Source organism: Esox lucius, chromosome 6 (genome assembly GCF_011004845.1).
Source record: "Esox lucius isolate fEsoLuc1 chromosome 6, fEsoLuc1.pri, whole genome shotgun sequence".
Classification (NCBI taxonomy): Eukaryota; Metazoa; Chordata; class Actinopteri; order Esociformes; family Esocidae; genus Esox; species Esox lucius.
This window is the reverse complement of record NC_047574.1, coordinates 29,525,988-29,546,841: the sequence shown is the minus strand read 5'-3', so window position 1 is coordinate 29,546,841 and position 20,854 is coordinate 29,525,988. Positions and strand designations below refer to the sequence as shown.

Here is a 20,854-nt window from a genome sequence, read left to right as displayed (position 1 = left end):
GCCAGAAATCTTGCTTGTTTGTAGGTGACCAAATACTAATTTTACCGAGGAATTTACCAATTTTTCTCATTTTGTCTCTCATAGTTGAAGTGTACCTATGATGAAAATTACAGGCCTCTCTCATCTTTTTAAGTGGGAGAAATTGCACAATTGGTGGCTGACTAAATACTTTTTTGCCCCTATTTAAAAGAGTTGTTTAGAGAGATAAATACCTGAGAATTTGCAGAATTTAGCGGAATTTATCACAAATGACAAATGTAAGGGGCATACTCTTGACAAGGAAGGTCAGGGAGCAAAATGCAAGTGGTTTTAGAGGTACAGGTCATCTGGATTGGAAGCTATTAAGGTAGTTTGTGAATTAGGTAATAGAAATGTAATAATACATGTCATTCTAGAATAAAATCAAGATTATGAATTTGTAAAAAAGAGGTGTACCTTTCAGAACAGAGGTAAAGGAACACAACAAACTTGTTGTTGAATCTCTAACTCCTATAGATGATGAGCTATTAATAAAGAGTGGTTTCGAAAGATATATTCCTGTAAATTAACCGAAGTTTGAAATGGCAAATCTAAGGGGCGTACTTTTGACAAGGAAGGTCAGTGAACAAAATGCAAGTGGATTTAGAGGTCCATGTAATCTGGATTTATAAAATATAGTTAATGCAAATAATGTAATAGAGTTGTAATAATGCATGTAATTGTAAAATGAAATACAGATAATTCATTTGGGGGGGGGGAAAGTGTACCTTTCAGAATAGAGGTAATGGAGCACACCACACTTGTTTTTAGATCTCTAACTCATAGGGATAGTGAGCTATTAAAAAAGAGCGGTTTTGAGAGATACATTCCTGTAAATTAACCAAAATGGCAAATCTAAGGGGCGTACCTTTGAAAAGGAAGGTCAGTAACTTTAGATTCTGTCCAAGTTTGAGCCATGAACAAAATAAATGCAACCAGATGTCAGGGGAGAGCCATCTTTATTCAGCATGAGTCTATGATGTTGACCTTCCATTTCTCATTTCTATCTCTTTCATATTTAGAGGCAACACTGTCTTTTATGCCAGAATACATAGGAGGTGGCCAGTGGTCATAACCAACAATTACACATTCTAATACCCTCCAATAAGAAAGGTTTATCCTACAATAGACCCTTGTATGGTATGTTCTAACCTATGGTCAATGGACCTGTCCATATAGCCTATGTCAGTCACATGGGCAACTCTATACAGGAGGTATGGATAGAATGTATGGACAGGATGTGTGGGGTCCATCAGTAACAGGCAACACGTCCTATCTATGGTTCTTCTTTCAGAGTTAGTCAGCACATCTGTGTTGTGTTAAGTTTCTCATGCCCATTTCCTATCAGTAAACTAAATGCAAGGAGTTTTAGAGGTCCATGTCATCTGGATTGGAAGCTATTAAAAATAGTTCATGTGAATTAGATAATATAGTGGTAATAATGAATGCATTTATAAAATGAAATACAGATAATGTATATTAAAAGATAAAAGAGGCAAACTTTTCAGAAGTGCGGTAAAAGAAAAGACCACACTTGTTTGTAGGTCTCCAACTCATATGGATATTGAGCTATTGAAAACATTGTGTAGAAGGTTTAATATTTATCTAATCACCAAAATGTAAAAGGGCAAATCTAAAGGTCAGTGACCAACATACAAGTGGTTGTACGTGTATATGTCACCTCTATAGGAATCTATTAAAAAATGAAATGTATAAGGTTTAACAACAATATATTTTTTTAGTCCCATTGAATTAGCTGTATTGCACTTTCATGACAGTCCCTAAACTACTGAACAGACCTTTGACAGCATTTTGCTAAATTTTGGGCTTTGCTAAACAAAGTTTTCGTCTTTATACGATTTGTTTTGGAAGAGGTATTGACGATCTAACTCCAAGTATCCAACATAAAACCAAATTTACCCCCGGTTAATTGTCACCATGCTACGAGCGTTAGCTGTCTGGTTGCATTATCACTGATGTTTGCCCTGTTAAACGGGGGTCCTGAAAAATCGCTTTCCAATATCTCTTTTTCTGAGAGTAGGCAACAGTACACCAAATAATTAGTTCAGGCATTTTCAGTGGAGTAACGATAGTCCACAAATACAGCTCTGGAACAAACTAAGAGACCACTGCAAAATTATCAGTTTCTCTACTTTTACTATTCATAGGTATTCATAGTAAAATGAACAGTTTTGTTTTATTCTACAAACTACTGACAATATTACTCCCAAATTCCAAATAAAAATATTGTCAGAGTTTTTGTAGAAAATGACTGGTCAAAGTAATCAAAAGAAAATGTATTGTATTGAGACCTCAAATAATGCAAAGAAAACATTCATATTCATTTTTCAATACCAGAATACTAATATTTTAACTTAGGAAGAGTTCAGAAATCAATATTTGCTGGAATAACCCTGATTTTGATCACAGCTTTCATGCGTCTTGGTATGCTCTCCACCAGTCTGTCACATTGCTGTTTGGTGACTTTATGCCACTCCTGGCAAAAAAATAGAGTAGCTCTGCTTTGTTTAATGGCTTGTGACCATCCATCTTCCTCTTGATCAAATTCCAGAGGTTTTCAATGGGGTTCAGGTCTGGAGATTGGGCTGGCCATGACAGGGTCTTGATCTGGTGGTCCTTCATCCACACCATGATTGACCTGTCTGTTTTAAACAAAGTATTTAATCGACAATCATTTCAGACAAATAAACGATTCCAATAATTGGAAACATTCCAAAAATATCGAATTCAGTTATCGAAACCAGTTAACCCTGGTTTGGTGATGTCATGTAAGGCTTTCCTAGCTTTTTTTGTCTTGTTTTGATTTAATCTTTGATTGGAATAAAAATATTTCCAGTAAATAACTTGATATATAGAATACATTGCAGGATTATTCATGCTCTTCTGTTACAAATATATTGTCAAGACTGGACATCTAATCCTTTGTATTCCAGACATGGAGCAGGGCTGTTGGGTGAAGAGGATATATGCTGGAGGTGACCAGAGCTTTGCCCACTATTACACCCCTGAGGTAACTGTCCTAATAATTTAGCCTGGTTTATTAGAATAAAGTATTTTTTTAAATATAGATTTATTTTATAATTACAGCGTGTTTAATTGGTAGTATTGAACAACACACATTTTTTTTCTTTCAGAATTCTCTGGTCCCCAATGATGTTAGAGAACCAGATCCCAGAAGACAAATATGTACCTTATCGGCTGATCTCGCTCAGAGATGGCTTGACCACTATACACCCGGAAGACTCCCGCAAGAGATTTCAAAGTAAAATTCCTCTTTTGCAGAACATGCTCAGAATATGTTTTTTGAAATTAAATGAAAGGAAATTTTTGTCAGAATTAGATTATGAATTTTCTAATAATACCTTGTGAATCTAAACTTGAATTTTGAGTATATTTTTCCTTGACCTTTCTTTTAGCGAGATTGATCTGCTGTTTTCATCTGCAAGTTGCCTCAATGGAAGCTTTCTGGCTGGGAGGTAAATTTCAATCCCACTTTACTTAAAAATGGCACTGAAGTATTTAAATGGTACAATGGTTTTTCACTTAAAATTTATTATCTGTCAGTATGTGGATTCATTTTTGAAGCAGTAGCATTTCCTTAAATTCATGTTTAAATTTAAGCATTTAAAATGTTCAATTGTCTTTATATTAAGTGTATATTAAACAAATTTTAATTACAAAGTTTAATTACTGCCCTGTTAATACTATATGCATGTCTGAAAACAGTTAATAATACTGTATCTTGTAAAAACTATTGCTAGTTTGTCAATTGCATTTTAAAACCGTGTCAACTGTGGAATAATAAAACATGCCTAATTAATTTGTCACAAACACACAGAGCAGTTTGTATTTTATCTTGCCTTAAAATGTTTGGTCTTTGTAAATTTTCCACTTAAGGAAATTAATTTGTTTTGTGCAGCCATCCTGATCACTACAACACAAGCAGTAAATGCTCAGGTGTTGATATGAACATGGCGCGTCTCCTGTTTCACAGAGTTGTTCAACATGACTATCCAGAAATCACACAGCAGGTAAGTGTTTATCAGGAATCAATCCATCCGTCACCAAATCAGTTTTGGGTTATGGTTTACCACATACTAGTCCTCATGGTGTCATGTTATTTGATGACTGGTTTTCTAAATAGTGTATACATTGCTGTTTGTAAGTCTGTGATTCACTGACCCCACAAGATACTGCATATTCTCTCTCGTGATGTTGTGCCAGGCCTGTACTGCAGCAATCTTCAGTTATTAGTTTTAAGGTATTTATTCTTTAAGTGTAATTTTGAGCAAATAAAAGTGATGTTCTATTGGCTTTTCATTTGGCCAGTCAACAACTTCACCTCTTTGTTTTTTTATTTGAAGATATATTCACAGGGATTTTATTAGGTAATCTTTTAGGGAGTGAGAAAGTAAGGGGCTGGATTCAAACCCATTCTGCAGCAGTGCATGTGCACCAAAAGATGCAACTTTGACTGATGGACCAACCTAGGCCACCAATAACATTTGCAAATGCTGCATGTAGTTGCAGAGCTCAAGAGCACTGATTCTTTTTTGATCTTTCAATGTCTCGTCTTTGGTCCCCAAGTTGACAGACACCAATAGCAGCCTCCAAAGACAAACACAAAGCCTAGAATCAAGACTAGACTTTGACAGCTCTGCCTAAAACAAATGTTGACAGAACACAATAAATTAAACATTTAAAAAAAACAGTCCAGCCAACTAGCCCAATACTTTTGCTGGCATGAAAAGGGTCTATTAAAAAGTTTAATTTTGGAATGGTTAAACCCATACGTAATTGTTTGATTTTTATTCCAATTGTTGAGTATAAAGCCAAAATAAGAAGGAAAAAACACTTCACTCTTCCAACAATTAGGGAGCACAATTCATGTAAAGGAGTTTAGTGTATGAGATGGGTCATGTGTTCTTCTTTGCCAGATTGCGGCCAGTCTAGAGAAGAACCTGATTCCCAGGCTAAGCAGCTCCCCTCCAGACATCGAGGCTCTGAGACTCTACCTCACTCTGCCTGAATGCCCTCTCTTCAGTGACCGAAACACATACATAACTCTGGCCATCCCGTTTGCCAAGGCACTCGTCAGTCTTAAAGCTGCTCCACTAAAAGTGCTTGGTAAGTAGCTATTGAAAGTTTTCAGTTAAGATGTTGGAGCAGCAAGTCCAGATCAACATTAATCAACATCTTCAAATGTGCTTTACCTGAAAATATAAGTGTTTTTTGTAGGATATTCATTTACTTCAAATGTGTGTTTACATATTCTACTAGTTGTCAATTTAATCTTTGTTTACATTTTGCATCTAAATTGTATTAAGTCTCTTTTCTCTGCCATCATCTAGGTAACTGGTGGTCTAAATTTGAGGCCCCAGTCTTCCAGAGGCTGGTGGAGCTTTACAAGGACGTGGTGGTGTATCTACTCAGGATGCATAAGGTGGGAATTCCCCACTCCGAGCAGCGGGTTTTCACCTGCTTCCTGGATACATCTCTCAAGCTCCTGGAAATGCTACATGCTGTAAGCGCTCAGACCTATTGCATATGCCTGATTCACACTATATGGCAGAACCGAGTCAGGTTCAAGCAATGCTGTAGGAGACCAGCCTCTCTTGCGAAAAAAAAATAAAAATAAACAATTGTCCAGCTTTCCTTTCAAATGCCTTAGTGTTAACTGTATTTTACGAATCTCCTAGGTGAATGAAAGAGACGGACATATCATACAGTACGACAAATTCTACATCCATGAGTTGGATGACCTTATAGACATCCGAAACGACTATATCACTTGGATTCAACAACAGATGTACTCAATGGTGAGTCGAGCAGCTTCCGTGCAGTCTCTGCGAATGAACACTGTTAATCAGTGCAGTCTCTGTGAATACCTTATTTTTTTGCAAACCGTAACTGGTCCTCCTTTAAGCTCATGCCTTTGTTCCCTTAGGCTCACGACAGTGCGGTCACGCTGTGTAAATACCCTTTCGTGTTTGATGCCCAGGCAAAGACCACCCTGCTCCAGACTGACGCCGTTATACAAATGCAGGTGAGGATGAATCAAATTACTCATTCTGTTTTGCATAACGAACAAAAGAGTTTATCAAGGCACCATTTCCATGATGTGTCCTCGTAATTCAGTTTGAGAGACATTCAGGTTGAGAGCTCAGTTCCTCTCGTGTGTTTTTACTGTTATTGAGATTCTTGCTGTAGAACTAAAAGCGATGTAGGAGTTAAATACATTAGTAATGTTAATTTTCTTTGTGGCGTATTAGATGGCTGTAGACCAGGCGCAGCGGCAGAACTTCAGCTCCATGTTCCTGCCCGTGGTTGTGGAGTCAGTGAACCCTTGCCTCATCCTCATCGTACGAAGGGAAAACATTGTTGGCGATACCATGGAGGTCCTCCGAAAGTCCAAAAACGTTGACTACAAGAAACCTCTGAAGGTTTGCCCTTCGCCAGATCCTCTGGCCTGTGTTAATTATGGCCCAACTGGGGAGGGGGGTCAGTTGGTCAAGTCCAGCAAGCGTTACTTTCCAATTTTGCTGTTTGGTGCATAATGACTACAGTCCTGGATTAGTCACACCATGCTGTTGAGACATACCCATAACTAGACACTGGAGTTTATGGTTGCATTTCTGCATATTCAGGTGATATTCGTCGGAGAGGAAGCGGTCGATGCCGGCGGGGTGAGGAAGGAATTCTTCCTACTGATCATGAGAGAACTCCTGGACCCAAAGTATGGGATGTTCCGATATTACGAGGAGTCCAGGTTGATCTGGTTTGCGAACAAGGTACACTTGTCGACATTTAAAGGGCTATTAGTTGAAGCTTTGTCAAAGTCCTGTGAATTTCATGGTCCATCCATTAGATGGAAATAATATTTTTCTCACTATGTCTCCTGTTCTGTTTCAGACATTTGAGGACATTGACCTGTTCCACCTGGTTGGGGTCATCTGTGGGCTGGCTATCTACAACCTCACCATTGTGGAGCTCCACTTCCCGGTAGCCCTCTACAAGAAGCTCCTAAAGAGGAAACCCACATTGGAGGATGTTAAGGAGCTGATGCCTGATGTGGGCAGGTCAGCTTAGGGGTCAAGAACCTCAGGTTTCCCTTTACTAACTTTTTTCTTATTTCAATTTTTTTGTTTAACTTTCATGTATTCTTACCGTTCTATATGTCAGTGTTCTGTTTTATTCTGTGCAGTCTGCTCGTGTTCAATATCCATTATGCATATCGGAATTTTTCTGCTGTTTCCATCTGCTGATTTTGTAACATTGTTTTCTCTAAGGTTATAGATGTTTTAGAATTATTTACTGTAGTGTGCACTATATTTTCTTCCCCCATTATTTTGTCTAACACCAGGAATCTGCAGCAGTTACTGGACTACACTGAAGATGATGTTGAAGAAATTTTCTGCTTGAACTTCACAGTATGTGAATGAGATTTAACATGTCTCAAAACAATTGACTGTGTTAAAGTATTTCTTAATCTCTTGATTAGAGATGACAAATTTGTGATAAGTGGTTTGTTGTTACATTTGTCAGGCGTTTCTGTCAATGTGATTTCGGTCTTGTTTCAGATTACAGTGGAAAACTTTGGTGCCACAGAAGTCCTGGAACTGGTCCCCAACGGCTTGGATATCTCTGTTGACAATTCCAACAGGTAGTTTTCTGAAGCCTTGTAAATACACCTGAGCTCACCAGTAAATCATGCTGGACATCAACAGTGTTTAGATGGTGGAAAACCTGTTTAAACAAGTGGGTCTTCTTATTAGTTGTATGTAAATGGTTTATCTTTTATTTTTTTGTTTTCTCTCAGGTCAGAATTTGTCGCCGCATATGTGGACTACATCTTCAACAGATCCGTCGCCCCGCTCTTCGAAGCCTTTCATGCAGGCTTCCACAAAGTGTGCGGTGGGAAGGTTCTGGAGCTGTTTCAGCCCAATGAACTTCAAGCTATGGTCATCGGCAACACCAACTACGACTGGAAGGAGCTTGAAAAGGTACAGCAGTTGTCATTAGTGTTAATGTTAGCATCACAGAGATGAAAAAATATAGCAGGGTCATAGTAGTGATCTTTCACCAGAGCACTGAGTACAAAGGAGAGTACTGGGCTGAACATCCTACCATCAAGATCTTCTGGGAGGTGTTCCATGATTTATCTTTGGAGAAGAAGAAGCTGTTTCTCTGTAAGTGTTTCCCTGGAAAGGTCATGTCATATCAGGCTATGTCATGTTATGATGTAATGCTAGCAGTAACTATTGGCTGTTTGAATAGAGTAATATGCAGAATCTTTCATGCCAAGTAATTTATATGAATACTTCCAGACAATTGTTTTTACATATGGGTGGCCCTCAGGACTCGAACCCACCAGGCTTTTAGAATGCTGTGCTAGGATCTATTACAGTGGTTCTCAAACCTCTCTTGGGGACCCCCAGCTGGTGCATGTGTTAGGTTCCAGTATTCCAGAGCTAGCACACATTAAACCCTAGGAGAGGTTTGAGACTTATGAAATGTGCTTTTTATTTCAAACACCTTGACAGTGGGGTAATTGGTGTGGTCTTTTATAGTGTTTCTCACCGGTAGTGACCGTATTCCCATCCTGGGGATGAAAAGCCTAAAGCTTGTGATCCAGCCTACGGGAGGTGGGGAACACTACCTGCCAGTGGCACACACCTGCTTCAACCTACTGGACCTGCCAAAGTACAGCAGCCGAGAGACTCTCCAGGACAAACTTCTCCAGGCCATAGACCACAATCAAGGTTTCAACCTGGCCTGATAGATGGCACACAGACAATGCCTAGCTCCACCCTCAGACAGTTTATGGTAATCAGTCATTTGCACACTTCGCCTCGCCTGCTCTGCCTCGCCATCTCTCAATCAATTCCTGCTTGGACACTGAAGAACTGTCACTGGTGTGAAAAAAATAAAGCTACACTGCATTTATAGGGGCCAGATGGTTCTACAAGAGGCTTGAGCGCTGTTTTCCTGACTAGCAAATCCGAACAGCATTTAATTTTCAAGGTCTACCTATGTTTTGATAATTCAGTTAACATTGTTTGGATTCTTTTTCTTGTAGATAAGCTTTTACTCATGTTTGGATATAAACTAGTGTAAAGAAGTTGAAGTTCTGTGTAAAGAAGTATAAAATCTTTGAGTTCCGCTGTTCCAAGATGGTACTGTTCCTGACTTAAATCTACTATGGCAATTTCTGCCATAAAGAGAAATGAATCTTCTACCATGGTAAAATGTGGTATGAATGTGAGTTTGATGTTGAGTGGATGTTCTAGGCTGTAAGCCTAAACCTACGCATAAATATAATGTAAAAAAAATATTATTAAAAACATAACACCCATTCATATTGTATGACAAAGTGTAGAGGTTTAGGCTTCAGTTGTTAGATTGATACTTAAAACTGAATTTTTGTTTAAAAAAATGTTTAGTTCTCGTTTATCAAATGCAAAAAATAACAATAATTACACTCACTGGCCACTAACTTGTTTTGTACCGGATAGGACCTTCTTTTAACATCTGCTTCAAGGTTCAACACGTTATGGTTTCAGGGATGCCCTTATTAATACCCCTTTATTAAAGAGTAGTTATTTTAATATTTGTGGCCTTTTCATCCACTTCAACAGATCTAGCCCTTCTCCTCTAACCTCTCATTAACAAGGTGTTTACGCCCGTAGAACTGCCACTGAATGAGGTTTTACAGTATGTTCGTCACACCATTTTCTGTAAACTCTAGAGACTGTTGTGTGTGACAATCCCTGGTCAGCTGTTTCTTAGAGGCTGGAACCAGGTCTGGCATCAACAATCATACCATGGTAAAAGTTGCTTGAATCTTCCCCATTCTAATGTTTGGTCAAACCTCTTGACCATGTCTGCAAGGTATTTGTATTGAATTACAGCCACATGATTCCATGTTTGGCTATTTGCTATGAGCAATTGTACCTAATGTAGTGGCAGGTGAGTGTATTTTCTAATTTGTTGAGGGATAACACTAGAGAACTTCGCTGATATAACATCAAACAGTAGTTAAATAAAACATTTTGCACAACCCAGTGGTATTCAAAGTTTTTCAGTGAGGACCCCATTAATTTCAGCCAAATTCTGGGAAAACTATTTTGGGGGTCAGAATTTCTCATACCCCCACCCAACCACAAAACTAATTACATAACTTTAGAATCTGTACATTTTTACATTCATTAATAACCTTTTTTTGTAATATTTAATCTGACAGACATTACTAATGTACTTTAACATTTTGTTTTTCATATCTCTCCCATCACCTTCTCAAAAATGTTCTGTATTGTCCCATACAATATTGTTCCTGAAATAAATAATGCATTTTAACATCACCACTGTGGTTGAGTCACAACCCAGACTAGGAATCCCACTGATTTAAAGGATTTACAGATCATATGGCATCAAGTGGCAGTGTGGACGGTCTCATTAAATATAGAATACATTTTAACGCTGCTCCCATTTGACCTCAAAATACCCATTTATCCCATATGTTCAAACATAATCAGGTAAAAAAGGTTAAAAAAAACAGACATTCAGGTTCACAAAACTTTAATGATATAAATTCATCAACTGAAAATGCACACATTGTTCAAGGTAGATGATGAATTATTGAGTCAGCATGAAGCTCAAGGCTGTTTCAATCGGGCAGCTCATGACGGACAAACAGGTAGTGAGACCCGCATTCGGGACAACGCTGGGGCTCCCCTTCATGGAGCCAGAACCACACAATGGCAGTGTTGTCCTCTTCACCTATGGTGTAAAATTAACAGGCATGTCATTTTTTTTATATTAGCATAAACCTGTGGATTCCTGCAGATTTTGGTCCAACAATTTACACCAAAATAATACTGACAACATTATTAGGGCCAAATGCATATTACAAAGCACATTTTGGCAATTGTATAATAGCTTTACACACCTAGACTGTGCAATATTTGCATATTATATATGTACAGTGGGGAGAACCAGTATTTGATACACTGCTGATTTTTGAGGTTTTCCCCACTTAAAGCATGTAGAAGTCTGTAATTTTTATCATAGGTACTCTTTAACTGTGAGTGGTGGAATCTAAAACAAAAATCCAGAACATCACATTGTATGATCTTTAATTAATTTGCATTTTATTGCATACTCCCATGTAGATTTGGCCTCCTTTTTAGGTTTTTGCTCTACTGAAAGGTGAGTTCCATGACCAGTGTCTGGTGTGCAGAAGACTAAAACAGGTTTCCACATCATTATACCCATACCATGATGCAGCCACTATCATACTTAAAAGTAAGGAAGCATATACTAAGTATTTGTTGTGTTGAATTTGCCGCAAAAAAGGCATTTCACTTTTATTTTTAAGTATTAACTTAGTGCTTTGTTGGATACTGAATACATGTCTCTACAATGTTGTAGATAAATCCTCAATTTTAACAATAGATGTTGCCTTACAACATCACCATATTTATTTGTGTGCATTGATGGGGCAGAAGGCTGTTATGATTCTAAATGGTCAGAAAGCTAACACCAATGACAAGACTGCCATGTGTTCTATCACAGGTAACATCTTTTTGATACCATGTATTGTTTTGAGGTGTTTCGACTCATTATTATGCTAATGTAGGTAGAGTTTACAACAATGTATTTAAGAAACAGCAAGTACTCATTGTGCAATTGTATTTGTTTTCAATAAACATTTGAGACTAAATATATTATAATTCAATCCTGTCTGTTTTTTTCTCATGTTGCACATGTTTTTTGTTGTTGTGGTTTTTAGATCAATCTACCTGTGGGCACAAGGACAACTATCTTTAATATGACTGCCCTTTTTTATAAGACTTCCTAACACAGGTCAGAACTGCCCAAAAGCCACCTGTCTCAGGCATTGCTATCTACCATCAAGGAAACGCTTAAAAAAAAAAAAAAAATATATATATATATATATATATATATATATATATATGAAAAAGCTGGCGACTGAAATTTGCCTAAACGAGTGTTGGACCATTTTGAAAGTTTTACTGTTTTAGCTATATAATTGTATCTTCACATTATTAAGTATTCTAGATCAATGACTAAAATTACATATATTTAATCCCAAATGGTAATGCGATAAAATGTTTTTAATAATGGGACTATACTTATAATTCCCGCAGTACATTAAAAGCATGACCGTACGGCACTTACATAGACAGCCTACCAGCCGTTTGTTATTAATGCCTGGGACAATGTGAGGGTCGTCTTTTGTTCCAGCATACTGCTTAGGTTTCAGGATACTATAAGGATCCTGAGAAAAAAACATACAATTGATTTATATAAACACAATAATGTTTGTACTTAAATATTGCAAGTAGAAACAAACATGATTTAATTAAGATATTACCCGTCCTTTCTTTAAAGCTTGCAAGGCACGTCGCTCGAGTCCGGTGGCCTGTTCCTCATCAGTTGGAACCCCTATAATGAAACTGTCACTAGAGACACCTTTAACTTTACAAACAACTTGCCATTCAAATGTAATAGTTAATTTTAACAATAATTTAATATCTCATTTTTAACAGAGCACATGCAATATTTATGGGTCAAACTGCTCGTCCACAAGTAGGCTTCACGCATAACATCACCCATGTTAAGACCTGGCACTAAGTCAACGAATGTCTGGCAAAGATGGTGGGTCTAGCAAGGGGAATTCGACTGGTCAAAATCGAAATGACCTTGATTGAATAACAAATGTAATAGGTGTGTTTTAAACACAGTAGCATACCGATCGTAATAATTGTCAAATACGCTAGTTATTTTGTGTTCATAATCTAAGTTAATTCCGTTTTTATATATTTTACTTCATTACAACCCGGTGACGACAGGCGAAGTGTGTCCTTGTAATATTACAACTGGAAAGCAAATTCTTAAAATAACTTTATATAACGTAAAATACTTTATACGACTATAGTTATTAGCTGACATTTGATAGATATGAGATTTATCGTACATGCGTAAAATACACATTCTATGTATGTCACGTACACAAATGACATTCATGCACACACAAACCTTTCAATGTCCCCATAGAGCGTGGTAGTGATCTTGCAACTACATTGTTTCTTGTCAATTGCAAGGTTGTACAGGTACGGAGTAAAAGTCTGCCTGCCATGTTAAATTCACTTTCGCTTACTGCTTGACCTATACAATCTGCTGTACTGAAATGATTCCATTTCCAACTATGACTTGATTGACGGAGTTAACCGTCCACTCACAAGTAACGTTATGAAATTAGTCATTTGTAAGAGCACGTAGGAGAAAGGACAGCAAGCAGGTGAACGATTTGATGTACCCTATCTTTTTACACAATTTTGCGGATGTTGAACGACCAATAATGTACTGTTCCTGAACACAGAGAAGCAGGTATATGCTAAAACATTGGGAGATCCCATGTCTACGTTAGTGATTAACTTCTGCCTAGTTTACATGTTACATTGCCCTGTAATGATTATGCACCAGTTCTGTGTATTGAATATTGCAATGTTTATTGGTTTTAGTTGCAGGAGGCATTGCTACGTTCATAATACAGTCGGGGCTTAACACCCCGTCCCCCCGGGATATGGATATCGTTTTGTAAGCATATCCTTTGTTATCTTTTAACAGAAAATACAATTCAGTGCATCTTACATCAATACAATTTTAAACAGTAAGGCAAGATAGAGCAAAAAGACAGCCTACATTTTTTCTACATTCAGACAAATAGAGATACAATGTATATGAATAATACTCACGACCAAGGCACCAATTTTCATTTCATTGGCACCAATTTTAATTTCATTGGCACCAATTTTCATCTACAGACGTTCTAATAGGTTACACCTGACACAGAAATAAGCCAATTGGTGACACATGGTAGCTGACAAGTAACATTATTTAACTGACAAATAATACTTGTGTCTTTAAATTTGATAATTTCTGAATTTCTGCAGAAGACTGGATGGGGAGTCAGAAGCCCAGCGAAAATGGCGATGGCAGTAATCACCTGGATAATGTGGACATAAAAAAGATTAGTTAAAAAAAGGTATACTAAGACAGTACATTCCCATCAGACTTAAAGAACATCAAGAATATAATGATATTCTCATAGTGTGGGTCTAGTATATTTCATATATTAATTATCTAATTATATGTTTGTAGAAGTGTGTAAACATAAACATTTCTGAAAGATAATATTATTTGCTCACTTGAAGATAGTACTGTATCTGGTGATGGTAACTCTGGTGATTTAAAGTCTTGGTCTTGACACTGGTCAGGAAAGGTTGCTTTAGAGCACTCCAGCATGGGTTCTTTCTTGGTCTTCACCGCCCAATGCATTGACTGAGGACAGACAATTGGCACCCCAAGAAAAACAAGATTTGCTTTTACACATTTTAAAAACATTTAGGTGATCATGAATTACTTTGCCGCCTCGATTACATCATATGTTCTTCAATTTAGGCAGTGTAAAATGTAAAAAATGGTTTGTTATCCTGAGATTCGGACTCAATTACGTATTGAGTCAGAATCTAAGATTAATCATCCCCATGTCCATGGACTTATACTTTACAAAAGCTTTCATTTAAAAAACAAAGATAACTATGCAGTTTGATTATGTACATACGGTTTTGACAGAGTCGCCTAAAGCTAACCACGCATGGAATGGTAGGGTTATTCCACTCCGTCTCCAGACATCATAGTTTCGTCTGCTGTTTTCATTGCACAAAACGTCTTTTGCTTCCTGCAACTTCTGAAACTCTTCCACTACAACAACATTTGGAAATTATGATGATTAACCTGGATAATATTATTACATTAAACTTTGACAACTTTTATAACAACTACAATGATATTTATAAATATTACACCATTACTGTCCCTGTCAAGGAACACACAACCGACAACATCATAAAGAAATAATCGTTTACAGTACTGTACCTGCTCTTGGATTATCTGGGTGCTTGTCTGGATGGCATGCTAACGCTTTTACCCTGTATTCATTGGCAATCTGTTCTGACTAAAAGATAAATTAAAAAAAGTTTAATCCATGAATTAGCTCAAGCTGCCAAGAAAATGCACAGTGACTGTATGAGAGTCATCAAGTCCATACATATAAATTAGCTAGCAGCTAGAATAGTGGGCAAACAAATTTACCGAAGATGACTCGTCACATCCGAGTAACCCGTAATAATCCTCAAGGTTTTCTGGCTTGCAATTTAAAATACAATCCATTCTGATCAAAATTATTTAAAAGCTTTGAAAATAACGGATTTAGCTAACGCTTGAGAGCCGGAATGTTTTGCTCTGTCTTCTGTGGTACTGCGCGTTCCAGATAGACTTTGTTTAGTCGCGCTGCGCAGCTACGCAATCTCAGGTCTCAAGGACAGAAACGCTATATGTCGCTGAATATTTAACTAATACTAGCAGTATTGGTTGGCTTTTCTGAATATTGCTCTGTTATTAATCTAATACAAGCACTGTTAGTTGGTTGGTAAAGCACAGTTTGTTCAAATAATATCAAATAATATTCAGAACTAAGCGTAAATCATCAGCATTATTATTGTTGTTGACGTCATTAATCATGGACGTACTGGGGTGACGCTCGGGCCGCAACAACTGGTGCTGCGCCATTTAAATAACCAGCTGTCGACCTCGGACGCGGCGCGGAAGGTTTTTTTTTCTACCAGTCCACAGCGGCTTTATCAGCTGAAGATGGCGGACGGGGAGAAAATCCTTGTTGGAGCCTGTTCCAGCGCTTCAAATATGGGAGAACCCGTTTCAAAAAAGCCCAAAATGACCGTGGCTATTGAGTGTGGGTTGAAAATTGTTCAGGCTGAGCAGGTTACGTACGAAACAGAGGCTGGTGAGAATTGGGCTGCGGCGATTTCTGCGCGGCCAGAGGAGAAGGATATTGAGCCGGCGATGGCGGTAGGACAGGCCCCAGCAGCAGTACTAGGCGGAGACAATGGGCTGCTGGTTTTCGAACCTCGGAAAAGAGTAGTGAACATAGACAAGGCGTCTGGACTCGCTGTAGATTCTGCAGGTAGGCTAATTTAGCTAACGTTAGCTTACTAGCATGTCAAGTTTTGGCGGACTTTAGAGTACTTGCACGTAAACACCCGTCTTTAGTTTTGGCTTGATAACTACAGTAACGTTAACCAGCTTTATTTAGTGTGCTGCTAACTAACTCAGCTGCACGTAAGCCTAAGTCTAAAGTTTAGAACTAGAAAACTTCCCTTGCCATTGCGCAACGTATCCGACTTTATCCTCCCTATGTATGTACTATATTTTAAGTACTGATTTTTATCTACTCGTTGTTGAAGTAGTTAGATTACCCGGATAACTATCCACATTGGCTGGTCTTGATTTTTGTTAAACTTACAGTTAGAATGCACGTTAAAAGTTTTTGTTCAAATAATGCAATTCAAGAGAATGCAAACATTTGTACGTAATTTGTGTAGGTCATCTACATGAAATATACTGTACTGTTAAGCACATTAATTGCCTGAGTTTGTTTTGAAGAGACTAGCTGGTCTGCTTCAAAGTAAATTCGTTTTACAGAACTATAACACTTCCAACAATCATGTATTTTTGTCTTGGTAGAGTGTATTGGTCCTGATGAGGAGCTTCACCCAAATGGGTTTGCCTCTACAGACGATGTCAATGACGATGATGACAGATCCTCGCATGCGAGTTCTAGTGACTGGACACCCCAACCGCAGATCGGTACACAATGGCAAATAAGTCACGTTTTTAATACACAAAATTGAATGCAACCTAGTTAATGATCAGGAGAACACATTGTAAGTTAACTGACTGTGAAGTTTTTCTGTGTTGACGCTAGTGTTTTTCATTAGGTTCCTATAGTTTTATCCAGCAACACATCATGAGAGAAACAGATCCAAGAACTATATTAAAAGACTTACTTCCTGGGACTGTCCTTCCGCCCGACTTGGATGACATGACGCTCTGGCAGATCATCATCAACATCTCTGAGCCTCCTAAAAGAAAGAAACGCAAGGACGTCAACACCCTGGAGGATGTGGTTCGGCTACTCCATGAAAGCAAAAAGATGATTGTGCTTACTGGCGCTGGGGTATGTATTGTGGAGAGTTTCCCAAACCTTTTGTGTTACTGTGTCATCTCCTATTAGGCTTGTTAGGGCTGACTGTTTTCTTGCACAGGTTTCTGTTTCTTGTGGAATACCAGACTTTCGATCCAGAGATGGCATTTATGCAAGGCTTGCAATAGATTTCCCAGATCTTCCAGACCCTCAAGCAATGTTTGATATAGATTACTTCAGAAGAGACCCACGGCCCTTTTTCAAGTTTGCTAAGGTTTGTGGACTGAAAGCATATCTATGTGATATCTGAGTTAATGATAATTAATATTTATAAATGACCACTTGTTTTAATATGAGAAATGAATTTGATTGCTCTGTTTGCTTGCAGGAGATCTATCCTGGGCAGTTCCAACCTTCTCCCTGTCACAAATTTATATCTATGTTGGACAAGCAGGGGAAACTACTGCGCAACTACACCCAGAATATTGATACTCTTGAACAAGTGGCGGGGGTCAAGAGGATCATCCAGTGCCATGGTATGTACTGTAATATTTATCAGCTTTATTACAGTTGAAGAACATGATTCAATTTCTGATTTTGATTAGTCATGTATCCATATTCTTGTGAATTTCAGGGTCTTTTGCAACAGCTTCCTGTCTTGTCTGTAAACACAAGGTTGATTGTGAAGCTGTAAGAAAAGACATTTTTAATCAGGTATTGGCAAGATGGTTTCATTAATCAGTGTCAAATCTGAATTATTGTATACTGCTGTGCTAGATAGGGGTGTAACGGTACGCAGAAGTCACGGTTTGGTAAATACCGAAAATGTTAAGTCTTAGTTCGGTACGTTTTCGGGACAGTGGAAAAACATGTAAAGCATAACATTTATTTTTATTTATGACGTTACACACTTAAAGCATGCACTATGTACTGTAGGATTCTTTCAGTAAAAAACAATTACAGCATTATCAATGCCGGGAGTTCACGTTTACTTGCTCCTGTAGCTAGCTAGCACAGCTACATAGTAGTAATATGGTGTCAATCCACACAGGTAGGATACCCGATCATGATTAGGTTAATGAACATTTTAATTGCTCTAAAGTAGATATAGCAGCTGCTGTAGCTACTAGTGTCATAGGAACTGGCTGTGTAGCTACTGTTTGTGTATTTGATGACAACGTAGCTTTTTAATACCAAATTAAATCTTTCTGCTTATTAGTAGTATTCCTAAACAACCATACCAATTTTGTCCATTTTGCTATCGGAAAGATTGTATGGTAGGAACTGTTGTGAAGGGAACCAGCGGAAAAGTGTACCAGACATGACTTTTCAGATTGGCTGTTGCCTACCACCGGCAAGCAAAGTTACATGTTCAAGGCTACTTCAGTTGCTAAGTTACGGCTCCAAAATCTGTCTCCGGGGGGAAACTCGTTTAGAATATTAGTTTCCCACACAAAGTAACGTGTGTGTTTAAAACGAGACAATATTCATTCGGGTCACAACAAGTACCAAACCGAATGTCCTGTACCGAACAGTATGGATACGTGTACCATTACACCCTACCCCTGGACAGATATCTAGGTTATTTCAGTCATTTTAAGGTAGCACCCATGGTGCTGACTTTGGTATTCAATATGGAAAATGTTTGACAATCTGTTCTAGGTTGTCCCTCACTGTCCACGGTGTCCAGATATCCCCCTGGCAATAATGAAGCCAGATATTGTTTTCTTTGGAGAGAATCTTCCAGAACTGTTTCATAGAGCAATGAAGCAGGATAAGGATGAAGTAGACCTCCTTATCGTCATTGGGTCCTCACTGAAAGTGCGACCAGTGGCTCTCATCCCAAGTATGTTTAAAAATAATTGTACAATAAATAAATGTTTTAGATGTCCGCAGTAATTCCTAACATCCAACATAACATTATCTCAAGCCATGCATGTATAACAGACTTGTTTTTCTATCCAGCCTCCATTCCTCATGAAGTGCCACAAGTCCTGATCAACCGGGAGCAGCTTCCTCACCTTAACTTTGACGTGGAACTACTGGGGGATTGTGATGTTATTATTAACGAGCTCTGCCATCGTTTGGGTGGAGACTTTGAGCAACTTTGCTACAACTCTTTAAGACTCAATGAGATCACAGAAAAACCTGCACGGTTACTGACTTCCACAGAGCAGCCACCTTGCGAGGCCTTGTCTCCTCACAATAAGCCAAAAGAAGAACAACAGAGGCACACTCACACAGACTCTTCAGTCACTGTCTCAAAGGAGATGTTCACTAAGATGGACACAAACACTCCAGAAGGCAACACTGTAGAAAATCAACCTTGTTCAAAGGATCAGGATGTCTCAGAATCATCTGAACTTGAAGTACCACCGCAGCCCTGTCCCAACACAGAGATTGTCTCTGACACACCTGAAGCTGGAGTACTGACAGAACCCTGTCCAAAGACTCTAAATGTCGAAGGCCCTCAAGGAGTCGACATGCTAATAACCAAGCCTTTTCCAAAATACGCTCCTGAAGCTGAAGCAGAACCATCAAAGTCTGGTTTTAAAAATACTCTTGAAGTGAAAACTGTACCATCATCGCCTTGGCCAAAAGTGCAGATTGTCCCAGGTACTCCAGAAGTAGGAGTACAAACTGAACCCTTCCCCAAAGCTCAGAATCCCAATGGTATACTGGAGAGTTTAGAGTCTCTTCCATTGGGCACACGGAGAGAAGCCGTCTCTGGATTAAGTGACCGAAACATCAACCTTGAAGTTCGGCGACGATGCTGGATGAGTCGAATCACTCGAAGTCCTATCAGCAAGCGCCTTGAGAGTAAGATGTTTTCCTCAAAAGTTTCTACTTAATCTTAATCTTTTTTTTTTAATTCACAACCTTTTGTTAGTGTCTTCATGTCATAAAATCACTTAATGCTATTTTCATGACATTTATTTACAGAATGTGTTATACTGTTGTACACTTCTCCCTAAAATCTATGCGCCCCCAGCTTCTCAGTACCTTTTCCAAGCACCAAATCACTACATCTTCCACGGGGCTGAGGTTTACTCCAACTCAGAAGATGAGACGTCAAGCTCTTGCGGAAGCGACAGCGAGGACTCCAGTCTGGAGATGGAGGATGAGGAAGACAGTGACACTGAAGAAGACCAAAGCACACCAGCAGAAGAGGGCGAGGGCTGCCTCAGAGACACAGAGGGACACAATCAAGCCTGTGAGGGCTCTCTGAGTGTTAAACCTAGAGACCATACCAATGGGACTGTCCCAAACACATCAGACCTTTAAAAATATATATATGACCATGTCTTGACAAAGCACTAGCTGTCTTTTTTTATCTGTTTTGTAAAAATATTTCCCCCCACAGCCCCTCTTAATTTTTCATAAACTTTAGATTGCATTGATGAGACTTGCGTGCATGTGCTGAAAATTGTCTTTGCTCATTCTGTCTTTCTGCATCCAGTCACATTTACGGGCTACGTGTGGCTTGATTACAGGTTTTATGTACTACCATTTGAATAAACCGTAGTGCTACTCAATCATTCCACTTCAGAAGGTTAATGGTGAAGATAGGAATAGCAAACTTAGACCAAAGAACACTTCTGACACATACGCAGTTTTCCCATGAAATTTTAAGAAGCTCAAATTGGATGTATTCACCACTGAAGTGCAAAGAGTATACTTAATGGTGGCATTGTTTTCCTTGCAGTATTTGGCAGCTACTTTTTA

At 38.5% G+C, this 20,854-nt stretch overlaps 4 protein-coding genes across 6 annotated transcripts in view; 2 read left to right on the top strand and 2 right to left on the bottom strand.

Moving 5' to 3' along the window:
* Positions 1 to 10,619, top strand: part of herc4 (HECT and RLD domain containing E3 ubiquitin protein ligase 4) — a 29,225-nt gene extending 18,606 nt beyond the window's left edge. The window contains exons 9-24 of one of the 3 annotated variants that reach the window (XM_013132134.4): positions 2,973 to 3,049; positions 3,174 to 3,301; positions 3,456 to 3,515; positions 3,959 to 4,070; positions 4,977 to 5,166; positions 5,391 to 5,563; positions 5,739 to 5,858; positions 5,987 to 6,085; positions 6,312 to 6,482; positions 6,687 to 6,830; positions 6,952 to 7,118; positions 7,403 to 7,469; positions 7,620 to 7,702; positions 7,859 to 8,042; positions 8,126 to 8,228; positions 8,610 to 10,619. In XM_013132134.4, the coding sequence (XP_012987588.1) occupies positions 2,973 to 3,049; positions 3,174 to 3,301; positions 3,456 to 3,515; positions 3,959 to 4,070; positions 4,977 to 5,166; positions 5,391 to 5,563; positions 5,739 to 5,858; positions 5,987 to 6,085; positions 6,312 to 6,482; positions 6,687 to 6,830; positions 6,952 to 7,118; positions 7,403 to 7,469; positions 7,620 to 7,702; positions 7,859 to 8,042; positions 8,126 to 8,228; positions 8,610 to 8,818 (2,087 nt within the window). In that variant the 3' untranslated portion in view covers positions 8,819 to 10,619. Of the gene's footprint in view, positions 1 to 2,972; positions 3,050 to 3,173; positions 3,302 to 3,455; positions 3,516 to 3,958; positions 4,071 to 4,205; positions 4,301 to 4,976; positions 5,167 to 5,390; positions 5,564 to 5,738; positions 5,859 to 5,986; positions 6,086 to 6,311; positions 6,483 to 6,686; positions 6,831 to 6,951; positions 7,119 to 7,402; positions 7,470 to 7,619; positions 7,703 to 7,858; positions 8,043 to 8,125; positions 8,229 to 8,609 lie in introns of those variants that run through there. The other 2 variants (XM_034292552.1, XR_003781870.2) reach the window with 2 other exon arrangements.
* Positions 10,605 to 13,298, bottom strand: cox5b (cytochrome c oxidase subunit Vb). The gene is made up of 4 exons (NM_001303702.1): positions 13,102 to 13,298; positions 12,437 to 12,507; positions 12,241 to 12,340; positions 10,605 to 10,818 (listed from the first exon to the last, which is right to left on the bottom strand). The coding sequence occupies exons 1-4, from the start codon at positions 13,199 to 13,201 to the stop codon at positions 10,706 to 10,708; spliced, it is 384 nt and encodes a 127-aa protein (NP_001290631.1). The 5' UTR covers positions 13,202 to 13,298; the 3' UTR covers positions 10,605 to 10,705.
* Positions 13,299 to 13,552: 254 nt separating this feature from the next.
* On the bottom strand, positions 13,553 to 15,401 carry dnajc12 (DnaJ (Hsp40) homolog, subfamily C, member 12). Its single transcript, NM_001303708.1, is given in 5 exon segments — positions 13,553 to 14,071; positions 14,274 to 14,406; positions 14,690 to 14,829; positions 15,004 to 15,082; positions 15,220 to 15,401. Coding segments are annotated over 5 exon segments (513 nt in total). The 5' UTR covers positions 15,298 to 15,401; the 3' UTR covers positions 13,553 to 13,988.
* A 310-nt stretch (positions 15,402 to 15,711) lies between these two features.
* On the top strand, positions 15,712 to 20,664 carry sirt1 (sirtuin 1). Its single transcript, XM_010901506.4, has 9 exons — positions 15,712 to 16,108; positions 16,669 to 16,791; positions 16,923 to 17,161; positions 17,250 to 17,402; positions 17,517 to 17,664; positions 17,763 to 17,842; positions 18,791 to 18,974; positions 19,094 to 19,948; positions 20,121 to 20,664. The coding sequence occupies exons 1-9, from the start codon at positions 15,778 to 15,780 to the stop codon at positions 20,411 to 20,413; spliced, it is 2,406 nt and encodes an 801-aa protein (XP_010899808.1). The 5' UTR covers positions 15,712 to 15,777; the 3' UTR covers positions 20,414 to 20,664.
* Positions 20,665 to 20,854: the final 190 nt, after the last annotated feature.